The sequence below is a fragment of the Amblyraja radiata genome, chromosome 4, assembly GCF_010909765.2.
Source record: "Amblyraja radiata isolate CabotCenter1 chromosome 4, sAmbRad1.1.pri, whole genome shotgun sequence".
Lineage (NCBI taxonomy): Eukaryota > Metazoa > Chordata > Chondrichthyes > Rajiformes > Rajidae > Amblyraja > Amblyraja radiata.
Window position 1 is genome coordinate 57,576,935 of NC_045959.1, and position 26,339 is coordinate 57,603,273.

The following is a 26,339-nucleotide window of genomic DNA, read 5'->3' on the forward strand; positions in this document are numbered from 1 at the left end:
GTCGCTTTCTATCTCTCTCTGTATGTGTGTGTGTATCTCTCTCTGTCTATCTCTCTCTCTCTCTGTCTCTCTCTCTGTCTGTCTGTCTCTCTATCCGTGTCTCTCCCTGTCTCCCTTTCTCTCTCTGTCTCTGTCTCACTCTTTCTCTCTCTATCTGTGTCTCTCTCTGTCTCCCTTACTCTCTTTCTGTCTCTGTCTTTCTCTGTCTGTCTCTCTGTCTCTGTCTCTCTCTCTGTCTCTCTCTCTGTCTGTCTGTCTGTCTCTCTGTCTCTCTCTGTCTGTCTCTGTCTCTGTCTTTGTGTCTCTCTCTCTGTGTCTCTCTCTGTCTGTCTTTCTCTTTCTGTCTGTCTTTCTCTGTCTGTCTGTCTTTCTCTGTCTGTCTGTCTCTGTCTGTCTCTGTCTCTCTCTGTGTCTCTCTCTGTCTCTTTCTGTCTCTGTGTCTCTCTCTCTGTCTGTCTCTCTCTGTCTGTCTCTCTCTCTCTCTCTCTCTCTCTCTCTGTCTCTCTGTCTCTCTCTCTGTCTCTCTGTCTCTCTGTCTCTCTCTGTCTCTCTTTCTGTCTCTGTCTCTCTCTCTCTCTGTCTCTCTCTCTCTGTCTGTCTCTCTCTGTCTCTCTCTCTGTCTGTCTCTCTCTGTCTGTCTCTCTCTCTGTCTGTCTCTCTCTCTGTCTCTCTGTCTCTCTCTCTGTCTCTCTGTCTCTCTCTCTCTGTCTCCTTCTGTGTTTCCACCCAGTGCGCATGTGCGGCACTGGCCCCGCCCCCACACTGCCAGGTATGGAGCGTATTCAATGTACGTCATAGGTCACGACCCTCCGCCCACAGCCAGAGCAAAGATCCATCACAGTAAGGGCTCTTGCTCTAGTAATCTTTGGCCCAGAGCGCCGGTGGGAGGGAGTTTGCTGGATTGAACATGTATTGTTTAATCTGTGTAAAAAAAGTTGTCCATCACATCTCCTTTAAAATTTGCCCCTCTCACTTAAAGCTATACCCTCCAGTATGCAAATTTGATGTTCCATTCTTGGAAAAAGGTTCTGACTGTCACTTGAATCACCAAGGGATAGTAATAAGCGTTATTGAAATTAACTATACGAGGTATTAAAAACATAAATAAAATGAATTCTTAAATTTACATTCACAAGGGTCCCGACCTGAAATGTTATCTATCCACATTCTCCGGAGATTAGTTACTCCAGCACTTTGTGTCTGTTGTCCCTTTGATATTGTTGGATTAAACAGGAGGTGAAACTGGATGTCCTAGTGGGTTTGCAGATGGATAAATCCCAACTGATAAAATGTCTCCATTGTCTCCAAATGTCTCCATAAATTGACATAATCTACACTTCATGCCACCAGCAAATGCACAACTCCAGATTCAGGGACAGCTTCTTCCCAGCTGTTATCAGGCAACTGAACCATCCTAGTAACAACTAGAGATCATCCTGAGCTCATTGGAGACCCTTGTACTGTCTTTAATCGGACTTTACTGGACTTTATCTTGCATTAAATGTTATTCCTTTTATCATGTGTTTGCAAACTGTAGATGGCTCATTTGTAATCATGTATAGTCTTTCTGCTGACTGGTTAGCACGCAACAAAAGCTTTTCACTGCATCTCGGTACCCGTGACAAAAAACTAAATAAACTAAACTAAAATGCATCCAAGAGATAGAAACATAGAAAATAGGTGCAGGAGGAGGCCATTCGGCCCTTCGAGCCAGCACCGCCATTCATTGTGATCATGGCTGATCGTCCCCAATCAATAATCCGTGCCTGCCTTTTCCCCATATCCCTTGATTCCACTAGCCACTAGAGCTCTATCGAACTCTCTCTTAAATCCATCCAGTGATATGGCCTCCTCTGCCCTCTGTGGCAGGGAATTCCACAAATTCTCCAGAGATTAGTTACTGCAGCACTTTATGTCTGTCATCCCTTTGATATTGTTAGATTAAACAGGAGGTGATCTATGACAGTAAGGCATGAGATTGCTTTGGGTCTGTCAGAAGCTACAGAAGTGGTACTGGATGGCTGGAGGATAGATCTGTGTCTTCATTGTGAAGTGATACGAGTCAGTTGTAGCTAAATGAAATTAGATTGGAAGGTGTATCTTGGTCGGCATGGACATGTTTGGCTGAAGGGTGATAAATTTGTGATTCTAACCCACATTGCAATTGGCAGAGGAAATGCAATGGACCTAATCTTTAGAACTAATGTAACACCATTCGACTAACAATGATGAGATTCATAGGCATCGGAGTTGAGTTATTATTGTGGCATGCAGAGTTAGTGTTTGCGCATTATCTAGTCAAATCATACCATAAACGAGTACAATCAAACCATACACAAGTACAACAATACTAGAGTGCAGAATATAATGTTATAGTGTTACAGTTACAAGAGAAATTGCAAAAAAAACAGTGCAAGGTCTGCAAGGAGGTAACCCACTTGGAAACCCGCTTGGTCATAGGGAGAACGTGCAAACTCCATACAGACAACACCCGTAGTCAGGATTGATCCTGGGTCTCTGATGTTGTGAGGCAACAGCTCTACCAGCTGCACGACTGCACCACCTCAGAAGAAGATGTGAAAGACATGAACGCCGCAATATAAATGCAAATCTTGTTGCGTTTTAATGTTCGATTCCTGGGGAACACTTGGCAGTCTGGGAAGGAGAGTCACAAAGAAGTGACATGAGTGCCTTTTTATTGGAGACCGGCATCTGGCGGAGAAATCATGGAGAGATAAACGTTCTTCTACAGGTGTACAGTAGAGAGCATACCAACTAGTTTCCTGTTTCAGCAACTCGAACACCCAGGAATGAAGGAGACGACAGAGAGTGGTGAAGACTGGTTTAGAAGGATATGGGCCAAATCCAGACAGGTGGGACTAGTGTGGATGGGGCATGTTGTTCGGTGTTGGTAGGATGGGCCGAAGAGCCTGTTTCCACACTGTAATGGCCCTGTCCCACGATGCGAGTTCATTCAAGAGCTCTCCCGAATTTAAAAAAAAATCAAACTCGTGGTAAGAACGGAGAATAAACGTAGTGGGTACGTCGGAGCTCGGAGACGTCTCTTAGTGGCTCGTAACACGAACGGCAGGTACTTGGGAAGACTCGCTAACGACAGGTAAGCTCGGGAAGACTCGTGAAGATTTTTCAACATGTTGAAAAATGTTCACGAGAGCCCCGAGTACCGACCAGCAGCCATTACCGTAAATCTCCGAGTTCGAATCAGGGCAAAGTCGGGAGAACTCTTTGAATGAACTCGTACAGTGGGACAGAGCTTTAAGACTCTATGAGATGCTGCCTGACCTGTTGAGTGTCTCCAGCACGTTGTGTCTATCTTTGGTGTAAAACCGCATCTGCAGTTCCTTTCTATTAAATATTACAGTGATGATGTTAGCTGCCGCAGACAAGGCTGGGTTTCAGTGCAAGGCAACACGGTGGTAGAGTTGCTACCTCACAGCGCTAGAGACCCGGGTTCGATCCTGCACAGATCTGTGTGGAGTTTGCATGGGTTTTCCCCAGGTGCTCCGGTTTCCTCCCACACTCCAAAGACGTAAAAATTGTCCCTATTGTGCTAGTGTACGGGATCGCTGGTCGGCGTGGGACTTGGTGGGCCGAAGGGCCTGTTTCCTTGCTGTATCTCTAAACTAAAACTAAACACACCGGCATCAAATACAACTGCTGTACAGTTTGCAATTCAAGAAGGGTCCTGATTCATGCTCATGCATGCGAGAGGCCGCCCTGGCGGTGTGTCCCACGCCGCTACCCGTCCATTTGGTAAACAGCAACACTCGGGAATCCGGGATCCCCGCCCGCGACATTGTCGATGTCGCAGCGCGGTGACGCGCTCCCGGGTCAACGCTCCATTGGAACCCCAGCCCTGATCCCCAGGTAAAGCGACAGCAGCAAACCACTCTTGTATCGTAGTAAACCACCGTGTATCTCTTGTATTGCAGCGTGGAACCAGGCAACCCAATGCTCCACTGTAAAACCTGGCATTAATTGCATTGGCACGAAGTTAGCAAATTTTCTCGCAGTTGTCTTGTATTGAAACTTTGCTATGCATTACCACCACGAACTTTGCAGTCCGTTCGATTTTATAGCAATTGTATTTAGTTTGCAGAGGAAAGCGACTGTAGATGCTGGACGGCCTGTGACTGGGTTTCTTTTTCCAAGGTGCCTGCAACTTCTGGCAGAGACAATTAGTTCCTTTTACTTTCTTATTTCGTCTGTTTGCTTTTTTATTTAATGCTGACGAGATGGGAAGTAGCGGGGGTAGTAGAGAGAGGAGAGATTCTAGAGGCCCATGGCTTCAGGGGGTGGAGGGGCTGAGGGTGGTGGGTGGCAGACTGTAGGTAAGGAAAGGGGGGCCTCTAAGAGAGAGGCATCGAGCGAAAGACCCGAAATGTCAGGAGACGAAGGAAGTAAAGTTAGGAGAACTAGAATTATTGAAGAATTCGTCGTGCTGTTTAAAGTTAAAGGAACAAATCAAGGAGATGCAGGATTTAGAGCAGTGAATCCATTAAAAATTACCACCGCTTTGGAGAGCCAGATAGGCAGGGATTTTCAGGCCAAGATTCTGTATAATGGGATGTTAAGAGTTTGTTGCAAAGACAGAAAACAGTTTAATGATGCTAGGGGTGTGGGGAAATTGGTGGTCAAGGTGGAGAGTTTGGTCCCTAGAGGAAGACAGCAGGGAATAAAGGGAGTGGTGTATGGGATGTATGATGGCTTGTCTGAGAAGGAGATCTTAGAATACGTTAAGGGGGCCCAGGTAACTGATGTTGTGAGATTTAAGAGTAGGAATGGAGTCAGGGACCCGCTGGTCCTGCTTGCGTTCAAAGATGGAATACTGCCACAGAGAGTGTTTCTTGGGAGTATGGCGTATCAAGTGAGGGAGTACATTAAACCACCGTTGCGCTGCTATAACTGTCAGAGGTTTGGACATGTTGCTGGGTCTTGTCGGGGTAAAAGAAAGTGCGCAAAGTGCGGTGGAGATCATGCAATACAAAATTGCAAGGCAGAGGCTCCTAAGTGCCCTAACTGTGATGGGGATCATGCAGTAGGGTTTCATGGTTGTGAGCGCTTTGTTCAGGCGAAGCGAGTGCAGGAAGTGAAGGATCAGAACAACGTGTCATATGCAGAGGCAGCTCAAAGGGTGGCTAGAGAACGCGGAGATGTGAGCGCTGGGACTAGAGTGGTGCTAGGAAGCCAGATCACTGCCAAACTTGCCGTCGGCTTTTCCATCTGACATGTTGATTTTTAATAGGGAGTAATTTCTGTCTTTTGTTTCTGATGTGCTGGTAGGAGCTAAGAAAGCAACTAACCGGTCAGATATCATCAGGTTAGTGGTGGGGGCAGCTGAAAGGTTCCTCAGTGTAAAGCAGTTGCCAGAAAAGTTGCATCAATACATGACGGAGAGTCAGTGTATGGAGAGGTCACAGTTGTCGAGAGCTAGCAGTATGTAGTATGTCAGTGAGGTGGATGATGGTGATCCTCATTAACACCATAATGTTTTATATACTTCAATGGAACGCCCGGAGTCTGATTGGAAATGGTCAAGAGTTAAAGAGATTTGTTGATGAATTTAAAGAAGCACCAGAATTAATATGTATCCAAGAGACATGGTTAAAGCCCTGTCTAGATTTTGTAATCCCAGGTTATGAATGTGTGCGATTAGATAGGTCTGATAGGATCAGGTGGGGGTTGTGCAACTTTTGTTAAGACTGGGTTGCAGTATAGGAAAGTTGACATTAATTCTAATCTTGAGGTTTTGGCTGTGGAGGTTTGGAGCAGCCAGAATTCTATCACTGTGATAAATTATTATAACCCCTGTCAACCCTTGATATTGTCAGATTTTGATGAGATAATGGAGAAGGTAAGGTGTCCTGTTATATGGATTGGAGATTTTAATGCGCATAATCCATTATGGGGTAGTGATCACAGGGATAAAAATGGTGTTATTGTTGAAGAATTTCTAGACAAGTATGAGTTGGTATTGTTAAATGATGGAAGGCCGTCTAGGTATAATATTGTGAGAAACACCTGCAGCCACATAGATTTATCAATTGCTTCATCAAATTTAGCAAGAATTGGTGAATGGGATGCAATGGATAGATATACACTGGGTAGTGATCATCATCCAATTTTATGTAGGTTTGGTAGGGATTTGAGGAGAGAAGTGGAAAAGAAAGTCCCTATATATAACTTTTTTCAGGCCAAATGGGATAAATTCCGAGAGCAGGCTCTAAGTTTAGTTGGAGAGGTTAATAGTGAGGGTTCTGTAGATAGTTGGAATACTTCCATTAGTCTCATGATTCATGAGGCAGCTTGTTGTACTATTCCTGTGAAGCAGGAACCTAGGTCCCGTATGTCTGTTCCTTGGTGGAATAAAGAATGTGATGAAGCTGTAAGGAATAGGATTATAGCCTATCGAAAATTAAGAAAGTATCCAATTTTGGTCAATGCAATGGAGTACAAGCGGCTAAGGGCAGTAGCAAGACGAGTTGTAAATGATGCAAAGAGGAATAGTTGGAGGAAGTTTTGTGGTACGCTAGGCCCGGAAACTCCAGTAAGGCATTTGTGGTCAGCTGTGTGTAGAATGTCAGGAGTATATAAAATAAGTTTGTTACCAGTGTTGCAGAAGGGTGAGGTGGTAGCAGTCTCCAATAAGGAAAAAGCAGACATGTGTGTTGACAGTTTTCAAGCAGTGCATAGATCAGAGAGCATGGGAGTGGAGAGGTGTAGAAAGAGAACCGAGCTGATGGCAGTTAATCAGTGGAAGCTGGAGAGGAGTTTAGTAAATGATAATACCTTTAATCTGTTTTTTACCATAAAAGAGTTGAAGGATGCAATTATATCTGGGGCAAATACCACCCCAGGGAGAGATAGGTTGTCGTATGAGTTATTTAAACATCTGGATGATACTGTACTTGATGAAATCTTAGCTTTGTTTAATACTGTGTGGGCAGAGGGTTATTTACCAAAGGAATGGAAACATGCAGTCGTGGTCCCTATTTTAAAACCGGGCAAAGAGGCATCTGACCCTAGTTCATATCGCCCTATAGCGCTCATAGCAGTGCTCTGTAAAATTATGGAGAGGATGGTAACCAATAGTTTATTTTTTAGAAACCAGAGGACTATTTGTTGATGTACAGAATGGCTTTAGGAATGGAAGGTCTACAATGGAGTCTGTATCAGTTTTGGATCAGGATATTAAAAGGGCATTTAGAAGCAAGGAAACAGTAGTGAGTGTATTCCTTGATATTGAGAAGGCATATGATTCTTTGTGGAAGGAGGGATTAATGATTAAAATTTTTGACTTGGGAGTCAGGGGACGAATGTTCAACTGGATTAAGGATTTTTTATTGAATAGAACAATACAAGTAATGGTTGGTAGTGTCAGCTCAGAGACTGTAGAAATAAAGAATGGAACCCCGCAGGGAAGTGTTATCAGTCCAGTTTTATTTAAAATCATGATAAACTACATATTTTGTAAATTAGAGAGAGGATTTGGTCTGTCTTTGTTTGCAGATGACGGGGCCATCTGGAAAAGAGGTCGTAATGTAGAGTTTGTTTTAAAACAGATTCAAAGAGTGTTAGTGTCTCTAGAGGAATGGGGGAACACATGGGGCTTTAAAATCTCTGCCTCTAAGACTAAATATATGGTATTTGGTTTTAAAAGAAAGTTACCTAAGTTAGGGCTGTATATGTATGGGTCTCTATTGGAGAAGGTAAAGGTTTTTAAGTTTTTGGGTGTTTGGTTTGAAGAGCGTATGACTTGGGCTGTGCATGTAGGTAAAATTGTGTTGAAGTGTGAAAAAGTTCTGAATGTTATGAGAAGTCTGGTTGGGTGTGAGTGGGGGGCCAACAGGGAGACAATGCTGCTAATTTATCAGGCCATGATCAGATCTTCTCTTGACTATGGGTGTTTTGTGTATGGGTCTGCGTCTAAAACTGTTCTGGCTAGGCTAGATGTGTTGCAGGCAAAGGCTTTGAGGCTTTGCTGTGGAGCCTTCAGGACTTCCCCAGTCCCTGCCCTGATTGTTGAAATGGGAGAAATGCCCTTATGGTTAAGGCGCATTAAGCTAGGGTTACATTACTGGGCTAAACTTTGTGGGTGTAATGATACCTTCCCAGCAAGGTGTTTGTTGCAAGAGGTTGATGATGGTAACAAATATAACACATTTTTTGTCATTATAAATCAGTGGGCTAGGAAGCTGGGTTTGGAACAAGGGGGTATTATAGAGCATACAATAAGGCTACCTGTGCCCTATTGGGTTCTTCCTGAACTGTTTATTGAGCTTGCTTTTCTTCAGGAAAAAGATAAGCGCGAGGTGACTCCAAGAATAGTGGAATATCTTAATTCAATCAGTGAGAGCACTTTGATTGTTTTTACAGATGGATCTAAAGATCCAGTTAGTGGGAGAGCTGGGTTTGGAGTGTATGTGGAGCAGCTTGGGTTGAAGATTGGCCGGCGCATTTCTGATGGAAGCTCTGTTCTCACGACTGAATTAATGGCAATTCAATGGGCTCTAAGGTGGATTGAGGAAGCCAGTTTTAGAGAAGTCATTATCTGTTCTGATTCTGCAGCTGCTCTTGAAACTTTAAGAATAGGGAAATCTAAAGCTCGTCCTGACATTCTAAATGAAATCATGAGTGTGTTTTCTAGAATTGGGTTTGCGTGTAACATCACTTTTTGCTGGGTTCCCGGGCATGCTGGGGTGAGGGGGAATGAGCAGGTGGACCTCATAGCAAAGGAGAGTTTAAGAAGAGAAATAGATATCCATGTATCATTGGGGAGGTACACAAAATTGCTGGAGGAACTCAGCGGGTGCAGCAGCATCTATGGAGCGAAGGAAATAGGCGACGTTTCGGGCCGAAACCCTTCTTCAGACTCATTGGGGAGAGTGGAACTGAGAGAAATAATTAAAGAGGGCTTAACAAAAGAATGGCAGAGAGGATTGGAAATGGAAGTCAGGGGTAGACACTACTTTTCTATACAATCTGAAGTTAGGAAAATATGTTTCTGTACATCTCTGTCCCATAGGGACTCAGTTAAACTGTGTAGATTGAGGTTGGGACACTGGGTTAAATTGCTATTTGTGCATTGTAGGGAAACATGTTTCTGGCTTGTGTGAATGTGGGAGTAATGAGACAGTTAAGCATGTTTTCCTAGAATGTAAAAAGTACAGGGTAGAAAGAAAAGTATTGTTTGTTAGACTGACAGGACTTGGAGTTGAGGCTTTTTCTGTTTTATCTCTGTTTGGACACAGTGAGAAACATCAACTGATATCCAGGGCTGTTCTTCAATTCCTGCAAGTTACAGGACTGTATGTAAGAATTTAGTTCAAACTTTGACCTGTGGAGGGCAGTAATACGCTTAGCAGCGTCTACGCTGCCGGAATCCTACAAGAAGAAGAAGCAGAAGACTGTAGATGCTGGTTTCCATTAAAAAAAAAAGACAACGTGCTTGAGTTACTCTAGCACTTTTTATGCAGTATTTAACTTATTTGAAGAGTCCCGACCCGAAACGTCACACATCCTTTTTCTGCAGAGATGCTGCCTGACCCGCTGAGTTATTCCAGTACTTTTGTGTCTAGTTTTAATTTGTTCAGTTCCTTTGCATGGCTACATACATAGCCACAAAGTTTGTAGTGTAAACTTTATAACAGTTTATATTTAATTTGGTTTGGCTTGTGTTTTGTATTTGAAACCGCTTGCATGCATTGCCACCGAAGTTTGCAGCAGAAACCAAAGATAGGATCTTTGGCGGAAACTATAATGCAGTTGTATTTAATGTCTTTACAAAATAAAGTGCGCTGGAGTAATTTAGCTGAGTTATTCTAGCACTTTGTTCTTCTAGTTTGGTTTGTAGTTTTGCATTACATTGAAACAATTTTTATGTATTGCCACGAAGTTTGCTGGGCAGTGCAAACTTTATAGCATTTATATTTCATTTGTAGACACAAGTGACTGCAGATGCTGGTTTCACAATGTGCTGGAGTAAGTCAGCTGAGTTACTCTAGCACTTTGTTGCGTTCAGTTTGGCTTGTCATGTGACTTTACATTGAAACCTTTGCAGCATGGCCACAAAGTTTGTGGTTTCAACAGTTATTTAATTTGTCTGAAGAAGGATCTTGACCCGAAACGTCATCTATTCCTTTTCTCCAGAGATGCTGCCCGACCTGCTGAATTACCCCAGCTTTTTGTGTCCATCTTCCTTGTAAACTGGCATCTGCATTTCCTTCCTACACATTTAATTTGGTTTGCTGTATTACTTGTCTGTGCTGCATGAACCGTGTTTGGAATGTTAGATTGTAAGAATATTTTTGCAGTGACAGCTATTTTATTTGGTATTGTCATTTTGTTTTATTGTTATTTGGTATTTATTTTTCTTAACACCAGAAATGGAGGAGGACTGGCCAAATTTTGTGCCTTCCACCACAGTGATGAATGCTGTGGTGGATGTTTGTGTTAGTTTTATTGTGGTTGTGTGTTCTTTATTATTGTATCGCTGCAGACAACCCAAATTCCACCAGCCTGGCTGTGTGGCAATAAATTATATCTAATCTAATCTAATCTTGTTACTGTTTCTGTCACAGTCACAGCGACCAACATATTGCTTGATTAAGCAAAGGGTGATTTTGTTAATTATTTCCAAAATACACCCAATTTTGGAAAGCAAAATAGAATGAGTTTAGAAGTCGGGAACCATCGTATTTCCTTCCTGCAACAGCTATACTACAAGGCCAGCAACTTATTGCACAGAATTGCGACATTGCAATGTCTTTGTACATACTTACAAGCTGAACAAGTTTTCAAAAGAATGTTGCACAAAATCCTAATAAACCAGTAAAGCTAACCATAACATTTCTCACTACATCACCAATCTTCCATCACAGCCGTTCAATGGTACTCGGGGAATTTGTGTCTCACTTGGTAGAGCTGTCACAGAGAGTAAAGCTGAAGATGTCTTCTCCACTTTAAAACAGTGATAACACTTCCAAGTTGTGGATGCAGTCCACACCATCACACAAACCCCCAACCTCCCCTCCATTGACTCCATTTATACTTATTATTGTCAACAACACTTTTCACTGTACCTCAGTACACGTGACAATAATAAATTTAACTAAACAATCAACCTACAAAACTGCACGCCTTTTGGGATGTGGGAGGAAACCAGAGTATCCATAGGAAACCCACGTGGTCATAAGGAGAATGCAAAGTGCAAACTCTACACGGACCGTGCCCAAGGTCAGGATCGAACCTGGGTCTCGCGTTGTGAGGCAGCAGCTCTATTAGCTGCTCCACTGTGTCATCCTAGCACCAGTCACCGGGGGAGCAACAATGATATTGTGTTTTTTCTATTGTCACTTATACCAAGGTACAGTGAAAAACTTTCTTTGCATGCTATCCAGTCAAATCATACTGTACATGTGTAGGAAAGAACTGAAGATGCTGGATTAAATCGAAGGTAGACACAAAATGCTGGAGTAACTCAGCGGGACAAGCAGCATCTCTGGACAGAAGGAATAGCTGAAGTTTTGGGTCGAGACCCTTCTTCAGACTGATGAACATACTGTACATAAGTATAATCATGCCATACAAAGGTACAATAGGTAGTGCAAAGAGAACAATACGAGAGTGCAGAATATAGTGTTAGTTAGAGAGAAAAAGTGCAGATTAAAATAATGTAATGTCCGCAATGAGGTAGGTTGGAAGATCATGACTTTTAGCTTATGAGAGGACCGTTAAGTAGTCAGAAGCTCCTCCTGAATCTGGTGGTGTGTGCTTTCAAGCCTCTGTATCTTCTGCCCGATGGGAAAGGGAAGAAGAGGGAATGACCAGGGTGTGAGTGGTCCTTGATTATGTCGGCTGCTTTCCTGAGGCAGCGTGAAGTATAGATGGAGTCAATGATGGGGAGTCTGGTCTGTGTGATGGACTGGGCTACATCCACAACTCTTTGCTATTTCTTGCGGTCTTTGGCAGAGCTGTTCCCAAACCAAACTGCGATGCATCCCGACAGTAAGCTTTCTAAGGTGCATCTTGATGTAGTAAAAAGTCGTTGGAGACTTGCCTAATCTTAATCTTCAGATGAGGTAGAGGTGTGTGTGCTTTGTTGGTCGTAGCTTGATGCATGCTTGTATTGTGACATTATTTGTAAACGCATTATGACAAAGCAAGAAACACCCAAAGAACTGCAAAGTGCTAGAGTATCTCAGCGGGTCGGGCAGCATTTCTGGAGAAAAGGAATAGGTGACGTTTCGGTTCAAGACCCTTTTTCAGACAGCATCTCTGTAGAACACGGATTGGTGACGTTTCAGGTCAGGACTCTTCTTCGGACTTGTGGGGAGTGAAGTAAGCTGAGGGAGGCAGGACAAAGCATGACAGGTAACAGGTGAACACAGGCAAGGGGGAGCACCCAGTTAAAATCCACACGGCCACAGGGAGAACGTGCAATCTCCGTACATACAGAAACCGCAGTCAGGAATGAAACCGGGTCAGTGTCGCTGTAAGGCAGCAGCTCTATCACTGCGCCACAGTGCCGCATTGAGATCAGTTCAGCTCGGCACCGTGTTTGGCACAAACATTGTGAGTTGAATGGCCTGTTCCTATGCTGTTCTATGTTGTACGTTCTCTATGTTGAGTTGCTGCCTTACAGCGCTGAGAGACCCGGGTTCGATCCTGACAACGGGTGTGCTATCTGTACGGAGTTTATACATTCTCCCTGTGAACTGCGTGGGTTTTCTCCTGGATCTCTGGTTTCCTCCCACACACCAAAGACGTGCAGGTTTGTAGGTGAAATGGATTGGTATAGATATAAATTGGCCCCAGTGTGTGTGTGTGCGAGGGTCGCTGGTCGGCGTGGACTCGGTGCGCTGCAGGGCCTGTTTGCGCGCTTTATTAAAACTAAAACAAGGTGGTGGGTGCCTGGAACGTGCTGCCAGGGGTGGTAGTGGAGGCAATTACGATAGTGGTGTTTAAGAGGGTTTTAGACAGGCACATGGATCTGCAGGAGCAACTATGAGCAGCGGTCAGCATGGTGAAGGGAACTTGCCTTGACCTGGACCTCTGGAGGGAGGGAGGGAGGGAGGCAATGAGGAAGTAAGGAACTGCCACTCTTCCTGTGAAGCTTTGTAATGTTTCTGGTAGCTTAAGCCTTCACGAGTAGAACGTTTGTGCTGAGCTCAGAGATACCACTGCAGAACAGGTTACAGGAACTGGCCCTTCAGCCCGTGAAGTCCCTGCCGAACACGATGCCAAGTTAAAGGAGTGGCACAGCGGGTAGGTGACGTTTTGAGAGAGTATCTCCTGTAGATCCCTTCGAAGGTGGGGAGGTCTCATCCAACCACACTCAGAATGAAGAAGGGTCCCAACCCAAAACGTCATCAATCCGTGTTCTCCAGTGATGCTGCCTGACCCACTGAGTTACTCCATCATTATGATACTAACTATGGTATAAACCAGCGCCTGCAGCTTATTTTTATTACATTTTGATCTGTTTTAAGGTACAGATGGAGGAGCAGAGGAAGATGGAAGACCAGTTGCTTTATCTGGCTCGAAATGGTGACTTGCCTGGCATGAGACAGCTGCTGGAAGCCCGGAAGGATGGAAAGGCACCTCTCAACATCAACTGTAAAGGTGAGTAGTAAAGAGGCAAGAATGTTTAATTATCAAAAAAAGACACAAAGTGCTGGAGTAACTCAGCGGGTCAGGCAGCACACCTCTGGAGAACACGATAATCGACGTTTCCGGTCAGGACCCCATACACTGGCACTAGCGGTTACCCCATACACTAACACTATCCTACACACACTAGGGGCAATATACAATATTTACCGAAGCCAATTAACCTACAGAACTGTGCATCTTTGGAGTGTGGTAGGAAAGCGGAGCACCAGGAGAAAACCCATGCAGCACAGTGAGAATGTACAAACTCCGTACAGACAAGACCCATAGTCAGGATTGAACCTGGTCTCTGGCGCTGTAAGGCAGCAACTCTACCGCTGCGCCACCGTGCTGCATTCAATTGAATGGTGGAAACGAGGAACGGTAGATGCTGGTTTACAAAATAAGACACAAAGGGCTGGAGTAACTCAGAGAGTCAGGCAGCATCTCTGTAGAATATGAATCAATGACTTTTTGGGTTGGGGCTCTTCACCAGATAGCATTTTGGATTGGGACCCTTCTTCAGACTTGAGGCTGAAGAAGAGTCCCAAACTGAAATGTCACCTATCCATGATCTCCAGAGATGCTGCCTGACCTGCTGAGTTCCTCCAGCACTTTGTGTCTTCACCATGTTTAGTTATCATATGTACTGGTAATGGATCAATGATATTCTTACTTGCTGCAGCTTTACAGGCACATTATTGCAATAACACATAAATATACAATATTATAGCGAAGTCACGTGAGTGACTACGTGAAGAGCCCGCATGCACGTCAATACGCGAACGCATGGCGCGCGAGTCGGAGCCATTTGAAACTGCTCTGGCAGGTAAATCAATTTTATTTCCAGCGGGCCCGTAGCTGATGGAGGCGGCCGGGTTTTGGGCCGCCGTGGAAGCTCCATAAGGAGCTAGGGAAAAATGTTTGCAGCTGCCGCCGTTGAAGCTCCGAACGGGAGCAGCCGGTCCGAAATTGGAAGCCACCGTGGGGCTCCATAGGAGCTGAGATGAGATATTGCGGCTGCCGGCATTAGAGCTCCGAACAGGAGCAGGCAGCCAGATTTGGAGGCAGTCGTGGAGCTCCGTAAGGAGCTAGGATTTCATAATTGCGGCTGCCGGCGCAGCCAGGTCAACTATCGCTGCAGGAGGATTAGCAGCAGCCGGTGAGTTAAATATAGCCACGACCAGGAGCTACCGCTCAGGTAAGCTCAGCAGCCGTAGCACCGAGCAATTTTAACCATAGTTACTGCTAGCTGAGGGGCTCAGCTATGCTGCAGCAGCATATAGTGTATGCTTTATTTTTGGGCGGCTATAAATAGAGTTGGCATTAATTATAATTACAAAGGACATTTATTATCACATACACTAAATGGTGTAGTGAAATTGGGCTTGCCATTGCAGTCCAGAGCTCCTGGCTTAGGAAGCATTTTTTGAGCTGTGTCTATCAGACACCTGTGGGAGCTACACCTGGTTCAGGGTGGCGTCATGGTAATTTCCGCTCACTAGAGGGGACTGTTGGAGATTCTTTTATAAGAGACTCCAACTATGTGGATATCGATAGAGCAGTCGAATCTCTGATTTAATGGGGATATGCTTCTTTTAATCATATGAACGGAATTTGCCTGTGACAACACCTGGCAGTATTTCTCCCACTCTGTCTAGCGGACTATCGGGAAGAGGTGACTCCGATTATAATGCCGGCTCATCCGAGTCATATGGGGGCCGGAGGCCGGAGGAAACAACACCTGGTGCAGGGTTGCACTCTATTTTCTCCCTGAAATACTCCGTTGAGGCTCCAGAAGGGAGCAAGGACTCGGAGTCACTAACAGGTGCAACCTGTCTGGTAAGTATAATAAATAATGATGATTTATACCGACAGAGCAATGATCTGCACAGCTAGTCCTGATTCGGCTCCTAGAGGGAGCAGCTTGGCAACCCCGAGTCGGGGCAAAGTCAAAGCCACGTCTGTGGGACAAGTCCTATCGGACGATTTGGATCAAGGGGATTCTGTCCCCACATCTATGCAGATGTGATTGTGATCCTGGTTCAAGGTTGCAATATTCCTCCCACTCGGATGAAAGGAGTGTTGGAGATGGTGCCAAATAATATGCTCCGTGTTATGGAGGCATGCACAGGCAGTTCAAGTCATACGCCTGTGGCAACTCCTGGTTCAGGGTTGCAATATTCCTCCCACTCGGAAGAGTATCGGAGATGGTGGCACAAAATATGCTCTGTGTTACGGTGGCATGCACAGGCAGTTCGACTCGTAAGCCTGTGGCAAAGCCTGGTTCAGGCTTGCACTATTTCTCCCACTCTATGGGAGTGTCAGAGATCAGTTTGTAGCTGACTCCAAACATGAGTATGTGCCTGAATCCCATGCTTTAATGCATGATGTACGAGAGTCGCATAAGGAAGAGCTGCCTGCTCTTGATTTTCAATTTGCTGTTCCCTCTGGGACGGGCAAGCCACTACAAGAGGAGTTGGCCAGCGGCATCGGCTATCTAACATCACACCAGCTGAAGAATGGAACTTCGCTGAAGCTCCAACAAGCAAATCGACCCGGGTTCAGAGACGCTGGCAGGTAAGGTCTCTTTATTAACCTCCGTAAAACTCAGCAGGTTCATGTTGTGAATCAACAATGTATTTATAATAATCCGTAGGCACTCAATACCAGTATTCCTGATTGGCGGTCGAAGAGATTGTGTTGTGCACTCTGGCGACTCAGACAAGTGGTTTCAGTCTGAGGACTGCGAAGCATTTCCTGATTCAGGTTTGCATTATGTTAAATTGACAGGGAACTCGTATTCCCACATCAAGGGGAGCTATGTTTTCAGCTCTAGTCATAAGGTTCCGTCCGTATGGTCAATAGAGGAATGGTGGTTCAGAGTGGAATCAGTGACATCTCATCGGAGGATGAGTGGTCTGGCCAAGAACTAGAGGGGTATATTTCTGATACTTCTCAAGATTACAGAAACATGGAGCATGCCGAATCAGGTTAGCATTTGGCTAATCTGATCATGTGTTTAGTTACCCAGTTTAAGATGGATGATTGGCTTTCAGCAACTTAGTTCAGAGAATCGATCTTCAAGATGCATACTTTGCCATATCTATACACTTGAGGCACAGATTATCTGGTGTTTTGATAACATAGCCAGTGGTGGAAGTCAATGCTGCCCTACTCAGATCAAAGGTCATCGAGTTTTAGATAATATGCAAAATTTGCAGCTGATAATTCTTGGGGGTTATCAGTAGATACCTCTTGCAATATTAAGAATGAAGCAACATGAAATTTAATAGTGCCAATTTTGCCTATTCATTCAGGCCATGGTAAGGCGGCTGAAGCAACTCCTTTTTTACTCGGTCACAAGTGATGGCTGGGGCAGCCTGTCTTCTCGGGCAGCTAGCTCTGCACGATTGTATGGGAAGTTTATGAACAAAATATGTGAGTTACTTTTAAATGGAAGTAACAGAGGTTGTGTGTGGCTTTCAGTTTGAGCCTAGAGAAGCGTTTATGTGATAGCACAATTGACACTGCTTGTGCTGCTTTGTCATTCTCTATAGTACCACGTGGGACAATAAATGATTGGTTATTCACCCGCTGTTCACTAACGTTATGCAGGGTGTCTTTTATATGACCACTCTTACAGCCTACACTCATTGTAGTGTGTGATCAATATCCCTAAATTATTATGCAAATATTCTTCTACTGTATTCCTAATGGGAGCAGTATTTTTAAGATGATTATCCTTTCAGCAACTGATCGCAGCACAAAGAACACAGTCTTTACTCAATCTCTGGCTCGGTCTCCGGGTCATAATTGACATTAGGGTGGTTTGTTATGGGAATGATCTCATAAGCAAAATGGGCATGATTGCGTACATTTGAAGTTGACAGCATACCCACCAGAGCAGAGATTGGGGGTGTCATTAGGTATACAAGTGCACTGAGCTTGCTAGTACCTATGAGATGAAAGATAGTTTCTTTATTGTTATTCAATACTCAAGATATTGCTGATGGCTCATTAGCAGCCAATAGAATGGGTAATTCCCTTTCATCATACAGCAAGAGGCTTACATAGTGCGTGTTAATAAATTATAAAATTTGGTTGAATATGTCTGGATATTTGCAGATAGAATTCTGCATAGTGTTGCATGAGTTATTGTTTAACTCAAAGTCAATTGGGACTATGGTCCGGTTAAGAACAATGGCCATGTATGCAAGTTAGCATCATGGTATTAATAACCCATGTTTTTTCTACCATTAATGGTTTATCTGTTTAAGTGTTTCACACACAGATTGGGTTACTGCATGAAACCACAGAGCTTTGAAGACTTCACGTAGTCACTCATGTGACTTCGATATAAAATAGAAAGATTAAACGAGAACTTACCGTTTGAAGTTTGATCTTTATTTTATGAGAAGTTGAAGTGAGGGAATACGTGCCCACTCCCAACCCTACTTCTCATAAAAATCATTCGGTAGTTCTAAGGTCGTTAATCCTTCTATAGCTTAGGTCAGCAACTAGTCTGTGGTTTCATACAGCTGCTCCGAAGATTGACGCGCATGCGGGCTGGCGGGCTCTTCACGTATTCCCTCACTTCAACTTCTCATAAAATAAAGATCAAACTTCAAACGGTAAGTTCTCGTTTAATCTTTCTATTATATACTAAATTAACAATTAATAATACTAAGTAGCCAGACAAAACTGAAGTCTGTCGTGCAACCAAAACAAAACTTTATTAGCTACAAGAACTAGTTGTACACACTTGAATTGTTTCCTCTGGAGTGTTGGAGGTGGCGGGTAGACCTGAGAGATGTATATCAAATTATGAGAGACATAGATAGGGTAGATAGTCACAACCTTTTCCCAGTATTGAAACATCAATGCTAGAGGGCTTGCCTTTCATGTTCTTGTACCTTCTTCACTATGGTAGCAGCGAGATGAGAGCATAGCCAGGGTGGTGTGGGATTTTGATTTTTTTTTTCAGCTTTCTATCCCCTGCGACAATGTCTGAAGAGGGCTCCCAACCTAACATGTTGCCTGTCTATTCCCTTCCTCACATGCTGTCTGACCGGCTGAGTTCCTCCAATAATTTGTGTGTTATTTTGGTAACCCAGCATCTGCAGTTCCTTGTGTTTCTCTACGATGACTTATTAATGTCACGGATACGAAGGTACAATGTAAAGCTTTGATTTGCATGCTATCCATTGTCTTTCATATTTACGTCCTTTATCTTTTCTTGAGTGGAAAGCACACAAACTAAACCTTTTCGCTGAACCTCGGTACACATGGCAATAATGAACTAAACTATACATAGATACAATCAATGCAAAATCAAATGTGATAGATAAAGTTGAAAAAAGACCCGAAGTGCTGGAGTAACTCATGATGATACTGGCTGCCTCTCTGAGGCAGTGCCTCCTATCATACCATGGCAGTGTTGTGACTAATTGACTAACTAGTTGTTATGTTTTAGGTCAGACTAAGTCTAACTTAGGCTGGGCCCCTCTGCACTTGGCCTGTTACTTTGGACATAAGGATGTGGTGGAGGAATTACTAAAGGTAAGTTTACAGACTTTGGGTGCTTTTGTGTTGAAATTTCACGTAAATAACATTATGATTGTCAACAACTGGGCCTGAGGGCCTGAGCTATAGGGAGAGGTTGGACAGGCTAGGGCTTTATTCCTTGGAGCACAGGAGTATGAGGAGTGATCTTATAGTGGTTAACTGAGGGGATATTTAGAGTCGTACAGCGTGGAAACGGGCCCTTCGGCCCAACTTGCCCACGCCGACCAACATGCCCCATCTGCACTAATCCCACTTGCCCGCATTTGGCCCATATCCCTCTAAACCTGTCCTATCCATGTACCTCTCTAAATGTTTCATATACTTTGCAATAGTCCCTGCCTCAACTACCTCCTCCGGCAGCTCATTCCATTTGAAAAAACATTTCGATAAGTATATGGATAGGATAGGTTTAGAGGGATATGGTCCAAATGCGTGCAGATAGGACTAGTATAGATGGGGTATGTTGGTCAGCGTGGACAATTTGGACCGAGACTCTGTGCGTTCACCTGGCCTAATCATTTTAGATACCTCTATAAGATCACTCCTCATCCTCCTGCACTCCAGGGAATTGAGTCCCAGCCTGCTCAACCTCTCCCTATAGCTCAGACCCTCGAGTCCTGGGCAACATCCTCGTAAATCTTTTCTGCACTCTATCCAAGTTAACAACATCTTTCTTATAACTTGGTGCCCAGAACTCAACACAATACTGGCAACTCTGTATACTGTCTCCGGACACTACTGCTATATAATTGTACTGTATCTGAGATGCTTATCTAAGCTGTATCTAAATGCTTGTGCACTGATCTGTACACAAAACTGAATTTCACTCTGTACATGTAGCAATAAAGTACCATTGATCAGTGATCTGGATATTGTATCCTAACGTGCAGTAGTGGATTATTTCCTGGTTTGTGTTGTTGCCAGATCGGAGCGGATGTGAACGTGGTGAATGATGTTGGGGATACTCCGCTACACAGAGCTGCCTACACTGGCAGGAAGGTGAGGGAGAAGCTCCTTATAGAGTCTCAAAAACCTACACTGAAAGTTGTTCAATATCAGGGCAGCACAGTGGCATAGTGAATTGGCCAAGATTGACTGGCAATTAATTCTAAAAGGGTTGACGGTGGATATGCAATGGAAGACATTTAAAGACTGCATGGATGAACTACAAAAATTGTTCATCCCAGTTTGGCAAAAGAATAAATCAGGGAAGGTAGTACATCCGTGGATAACAAGGGAAATCAGGGATAGTATCAAAGCGAAGGATGATGCGTACAAATTAGCCAGAAAAAGCAGCATACCGGAGGACTGGGAGAAATTCAGAGACCAGCAGAGGAGGACAAAGGGCTTAATTAGGAAAGGAATAATAGATTATGAAAGAAAACTGGCAGGGAACATAAAAACTGACTGCAAAAGTTTTTATAGATATGTGAAAAGAAAGAGATTAGTTAAAACAAATGTAGGTTCCTTGCAGTCAGAAACAGGTGAGTTGATCATGGGGAACAAGGATATGGCAGACCAATAGAATAACTACTTTGGTTCCGTCTTCACTAAGGAAGACATAAATAATCTGCCGGAAATAGCAGGGGACCGCGGGTCAAAGGAGTTGGAGGAATTGAGTGAAATCCAGGTTAGCCGGGAAGTGGTGTTGGGTAAATTGAATGGATTAAAGGCCGATAAATCCCCAGGGCCAGATAGGCTGCATCCCAAAGTACTTAAGGAAGTAGCTCCAGAAATAGTGGATGCATTAGTAATAATCTTTCAAAACTCTTTAGATTCTGGAGTAGTTCCTGAGGATTGGCGGGTAGCAAACGTAACCCCACTTTTTAAGAAGGGAGGGAGAGAGAAAACGGGGAATTACAGACCAGTTAGTCTAACATCGGTAGTGGGGAAACTACTAGAGTCAGTTATTAAAGATGGGATAGCAGCACATTTGGAAAGTGGTGAAATCATTGGACAAAGTCAGCATGGATTTACAAAAGGTAAATCATGTCTGACGAATCTTATAGAATTTTTCGAGGATGTAACTAATAGCGTGGATAGGGGAGAACCAGTGGATGTGGTGTATCTGGACTTCCAGAAGGCTTTCGACAAGGTCCCACATAAGAGATTAGTATACAAACTTAAAGCACACGGCATTGGGGGTTCAGTATTGCATGTGGATAGAGAACTGGCTGGCAAACAGGAAGCAAAGAGTAGGAGTAAACGGGTCCTTTTCACAATGGCAGGCAGTGACTAGTGGGGTACCGCAAGGCTCAGTGCTGGGACCCCAGCTATTTACAATATATATTAATGATCTGGATGAGGGAATTGAAGGCAATATCTCCAAGTTTGCGGATGACACTAAGCTGGGGGGCAGTGTTAGCTGTGAGGAGGATGCTAGGAGACTGCAAGGTGACTTGGATAGGCTGAGTGAGTGGGCAAATGTTTGGCAGATGCAGTATAATGTGGATAAATGTGAGGTTATCCATTTTGGTGGCAAAAACAGGAAAGCAGACTATTATCTAAATGGTGGCCGACTAGGAAAAGGGGAGATGCAGCGAGACCTGGGTGTCATGGTACACCAGTCATTGAAAGTAGGCATGCAGGTGCAGCAGGCAGTGAAGAAAGCGAATGGTATGTTAGCTTTCATAGCAAAAGGATTTGAGTATAGGAGCAGGGAGGTTCTACTGCAGTTGTACAGGGTCTTGGTGAGACCACACCTGGAGTATTGCGTACAGTTTTGGTCTCCAAATCTGAGGAAGGACATTATTGCCCTAGAGGGAGTGCAGAGAAGGTTCACCAGACTGATTCCTGGGATGTCAGGACTGTCTTATGAAGAAAGACTGGATAGACTTGGTTTATAGTCTCTAGAATTTAGGAGATTGAGAGGGGATCTTATAGAAACTTATAAAATTCTTAAGGGGTTGGACAGGCTAGATGCAGGAAGAATGCTCCCGATGTTGGGGAAGTCCAGGACAAGGGGTCACAGCTTAAGGTTAAGGGGGAAATCCTTTAAAACCGAGATGAGAAGAACTTTTTTCACACAGAGAGTGGTGAATCTCTGGAACTCTCTGCCACAGAGGGTAGTCCAGGCCAGTTCATTGGCTATATTTAAGAGGGAGTTAGATGTGGCCCTTGTGGCTAAGGGGATCAGAGGGTATGGAGAGAAGGCAGGTACGGGATACTGAGTTGGATGATCAGCCATGATCATATTGAATGGCGGTGCAGGCTCGAAGGGCCGAATGGCCTACTCCTGCACCTAATTTCTATGTTTCTATGTTTCTATAGCGGGTAGAGTCACTGCCTCACAATGCCGGACACCCTGGTTTGGTCCTGACCTCGAATACTGTCTGCGTGGAGTTTGCGCGTAAACCTTCTTTGCATCCTCTCCAAAGCCCCCACCATCCGCCCCTAATGTGGCGACCAGAACTTCGCACAATACGCCAAATGCGGCTTAACCAATGTCCGATAAAGCTGCATTGTGACTTAAGATTCAAGAGAGTTTATTGTCATGTGTCCCAGATAGGACAATGGAATTCTTGCTTTGCTTCAATAGTAGGCATAAATAAATACAGAACAGAATAGATCCATGTGACCATATACTAATGAATATATATATATATATATATATATATATGTATACACACATAAATAAACAGATAAAGTGCAATGAGCTATTAATGATCAGAGTTTTGTTTGAGTTGAGTTTAATAGCCTGATGGCTGTGGGGAAGCAGCTATTCCTGAACCTGGATGTTGAGGATTTCAGACTCCTGTATCTTCTACCTGAAGGCAGCGGGAAGATGAGTGAGTGGCCAGGATGTGTGGATCCTTGATGATGCTGCCAGCCTTTTTGAGGCAGCTACTGCGATAGATCCCCTCGATGGTAGGGAGGTCAGAGCCGATGATGGACTGGGCAGTGTTTACAACATTTTGCAGTCTTTGCTCCTGGGCGCTCAAGTTGCTGAACCAAGCCACGATGCAACCGGTCAGCATGCTCTCTACTGTGCACCTGTAGAGGTTCGAGAGAGTCCTCCTTGACAAACCGACTCTCCGTAATCTTCTCAGGAAGTAGAGGCGCTGATGTGCTTTCTTTATAATTGCATCGGTGTTCTCGGACCAGGAAAGATCTTATGAGATATGCACGCCCAGGAATTTGAAGCTCTTGACCCTCTCCACCATCGACCCGTTGATATAAAAGGGACTATGGGTCCCCCTCCTACCCCTTCCAAAGTCCACAATCAGTTCCTTGGTTTCGCTGGTGTTGAGAGCCAGGTTATTGTGCTGGCACCATTTGGTCAAACGGTCGATCTCACTTCTATTCTCTGACTCATCTCCATCAGTGATACGTCCCACAACAGTGGTCATCAGCAAAGTTGATGATGGAGTTCGCACTATGACCGGCTACGCAGTCATGAGTATAGAGTGAGTATAGTAGGGGGCTGAGCACGCAGCCTTGAGGTGCTCCCGTGCTGATTGTTATTGACGTTGACACATTTCCACCAATACGAACAGACTGGTCTGTGAATGAGGAAGTCGAGGATCCAATTGCATAGAGATGCGCAGAAACCCAGTTCTGCGAGTTTGGTAACCAGTTTGGAGGGGATGATTGTGTTAAACGCCGAGCTGTAATCGATGAATAACAGCCTGACATATGAGTTTTTGTTGTCCAAGTGGTCCAGAGCGGAGTGGAGAGCCAGAAAGATTGCATCCACCGTTGATCTGTTGTGGCGGTAAGCGAACTGCAGTGGGTCCAGGTTTTTGTCGAGGTAGGAGTTGATTTGCGCCATGATCAACCTCTCAAAGTACTTCATCACCACCGACGTTAGTACCACTGGTCGATAGGCATTGAGGCACGTCACCTTGCTCTTCTGGGGCACTGGTATAATTTATGCCGTTTTAAAGCAGGTGGGAACCTCAGACCTCAGAAGTGAGAGGTTGAAAATGTCCGTAAAAACTCCAGCCAGTTGGTCCGCACAGGTTTTTAGAACACGACCGGGTATACCATCAGGTCCAGGCGCTTTTCGAGGGTTCACCACTCTGAAGGATTTTCTGATGTCGACCTCTGTGACCATGACCGAAATACCATCATGGTATCAGCGAATGGGGGCTCGAGAAGGCACATCAGTGTTCTCCCTATCAAAGCGTGCGTAAAACGCATTGAGCTCGTCAGGGAGTGATGCTACGCCGACATTCAAGCTGCCTCCTGATCTCACCTTGTAGGAGATGATTGCATTCAAGCCCCGCCATAGCTGCTGAACATCTGTCTCATCCTCCAGCTTGGAGCAGAAGTCCCTTTTGGCCTTTTTGTTGGCCTTACATAGAAACATAGAAAATAGGTGCAGGAGTAGGCCATTCGGCCCTTTGAGCCATTCAATATGATCATGGCTGATCATCCAACTCAGTATCCTGTACCTGCCTTATCTCCATACCCCCTGATCCCTTTAGCCACAACAGCCACATCTAACTCCCTCTTAAATATAGCCAATGAACTGGCCTCAACTACCTTCTGTGGCAGAGAATTCCACAGATTCACCACTCTCTGTGTGAAAAATGTTTTTCTCATCTCGGTCCTAAAAGACTTCCCCCTTATCCTTAAACTACGACCCCTTGTTCTGGACTTCCCCAACATCGGGAACAATCTTTCTGCATCTAGCCTGTCCAACCCCTTAAGAATTTTGTAAGTTTCTATAAGATCCCCCCTCAATCTTCTAAATTCTAGCGAGTACAAGCCGAGTCTATCCAGTCTTTCTTCATATGAAAGTCCTGACATCCCAGGAATCAGTCTGGTGAACCTTCTCTGTACTCCCTCTATGGCAAGAATGTCTTTCGTCAGATTAGGAGACCAAAACTGTACGCAATACTCCAGGTGTGGTCTCACCAAGACCCTGTACAACTGCAGTAGAACCTCCCTGCTCCTATACTCAAATCCTTTTGCTATGAATGCTAACATACCATTCGCTTACCAAGGTCGTATCTGGACTTCTTATAGACCTCTGTATCATCAGACATGAATTCCCGGTGTCTGGTCTTCAGAAGAGTGCGGATCTCATCGCTCATCCAAGGTTTCTGATTGGGAAATACTTGGAAGGTTTTTGTTGGGATACAGTCCTCTACACATTTCATAATGAAGTCTGTAACGACTATGGCGTATTTGTTCAAGTCCGTTGACGAGTCCCTGAACATAGCCCAGCCTTCAGACTCCAAACAGTCCTGGAGTTGTTCTTCTGCCCCCCCCCACCCCGACCAGCTCTGTGCTGTCCTCACCTCTGGGGGTGCGCTCTTTAATTGCTGCCTGTAGGCAGGATGAAGCAGGTCGGATTTACCGAAGTGAGGGCGAGGGATAGAACGATAGGCATTCTTGATGGTGGTGTAGCAGTGGTCGAGGGTGTTTGGTCCTCTGGTGCAGCAGGAGACATGTTGGTGGAAGTTAGGGAACGATTTCTTGAGGTTTACTTTATTGAAGATCCCGGCTACGGTGATAAACGCCTTGGGGTAAGACGTCCGGTGTTTGTTGACCACGGCGTGCAGCTCCTCCAGTGATGGACAGACGTCAGCCTGGGGTGGGATGTAGACCGCGGTCAGGATGATGGAGGTGAATTCCCTCGGAAAGTAGAAGGGGCGGCACTTCACCACCAGATGTTCGAGGTGTGGAGAGCAGGAGTTGGACAGGACTGCCACGTCTGAGCACCACGCAGACGCCCCCTGCTCTCTCTTTCCCAGATGCCTGCGTACGGTCTATACGGTGGATGGAGAACCCTTCAGGCTGGACCGCTGTGTCTGGGGAGCTGGGGGTGAGCCATGTCTCTGTGAAACAGAACACAGAGCATTCCCTCAGCTCCCTTTGATAAAGCAGCCTTGCCCTTAAGTCCTCCACTTTATTTTCAAGGGACAGTACGTTGGCCAGTAGGATAGTAGGGAGAGGGGGCCGAAGTCCCCTGCGCTTCAGTCTTACTTGTAGAACTAATCCCGCATGCCTGCACTAATGCACTATATTAGTACTGCATAAAGGAGCAAAAGGGCTGATAGATACAGTGGTGCTGCGGTAGAATTGCTGCCTTACAGCGACAGAGACCCAGGTTTTATCCTGACTATGGGTGCTGAGGGGACAGTTTATAC

At 44.8% G+C, this 26,339-nt stretch overlaps 1 protein-coding gene across 4 annotated transcripts in view; it reads left to right on the forward strand.

Moving 5' to 3' along the window:
* Positions 1-3,771: 3,771 nt before the first annotated feature.
* The window catches only part of osbpl1a (oxysterol binding protein like 1A), a 128,762-nt gene continuing 106,194 nt past the window's right edge, over positions 3,772-26,339 (forward strand). For 2 of the 4 annotated variants that reach the window (XM_033019514.1, XM_033019513.1), the window contains exons 1-4: positions 3,772-3,888; positions 13,512-13,644; positions 19,148-19,233; positions 20,164-20,238. In XM_033019514.1, coding sequence (XP_032875405.1) covers positions 13,518-13,644; positions 19,148-19,233; positions 20,164-20,238 — 288 coding nt within the window. In that variant the 5' untranslated portion in view covers positions 3,772-3,888; positions 13,512-13,517. The remainder of the gene's footprint in view (positions 3,889-13,511; positions 13,645-19,147; positions 19,234-20,163; positions 20,239-26,339) is intronic. The other 2 variants (XM_033019512.1, XM_033019511.1) reach the window with 2 other exon arrangements.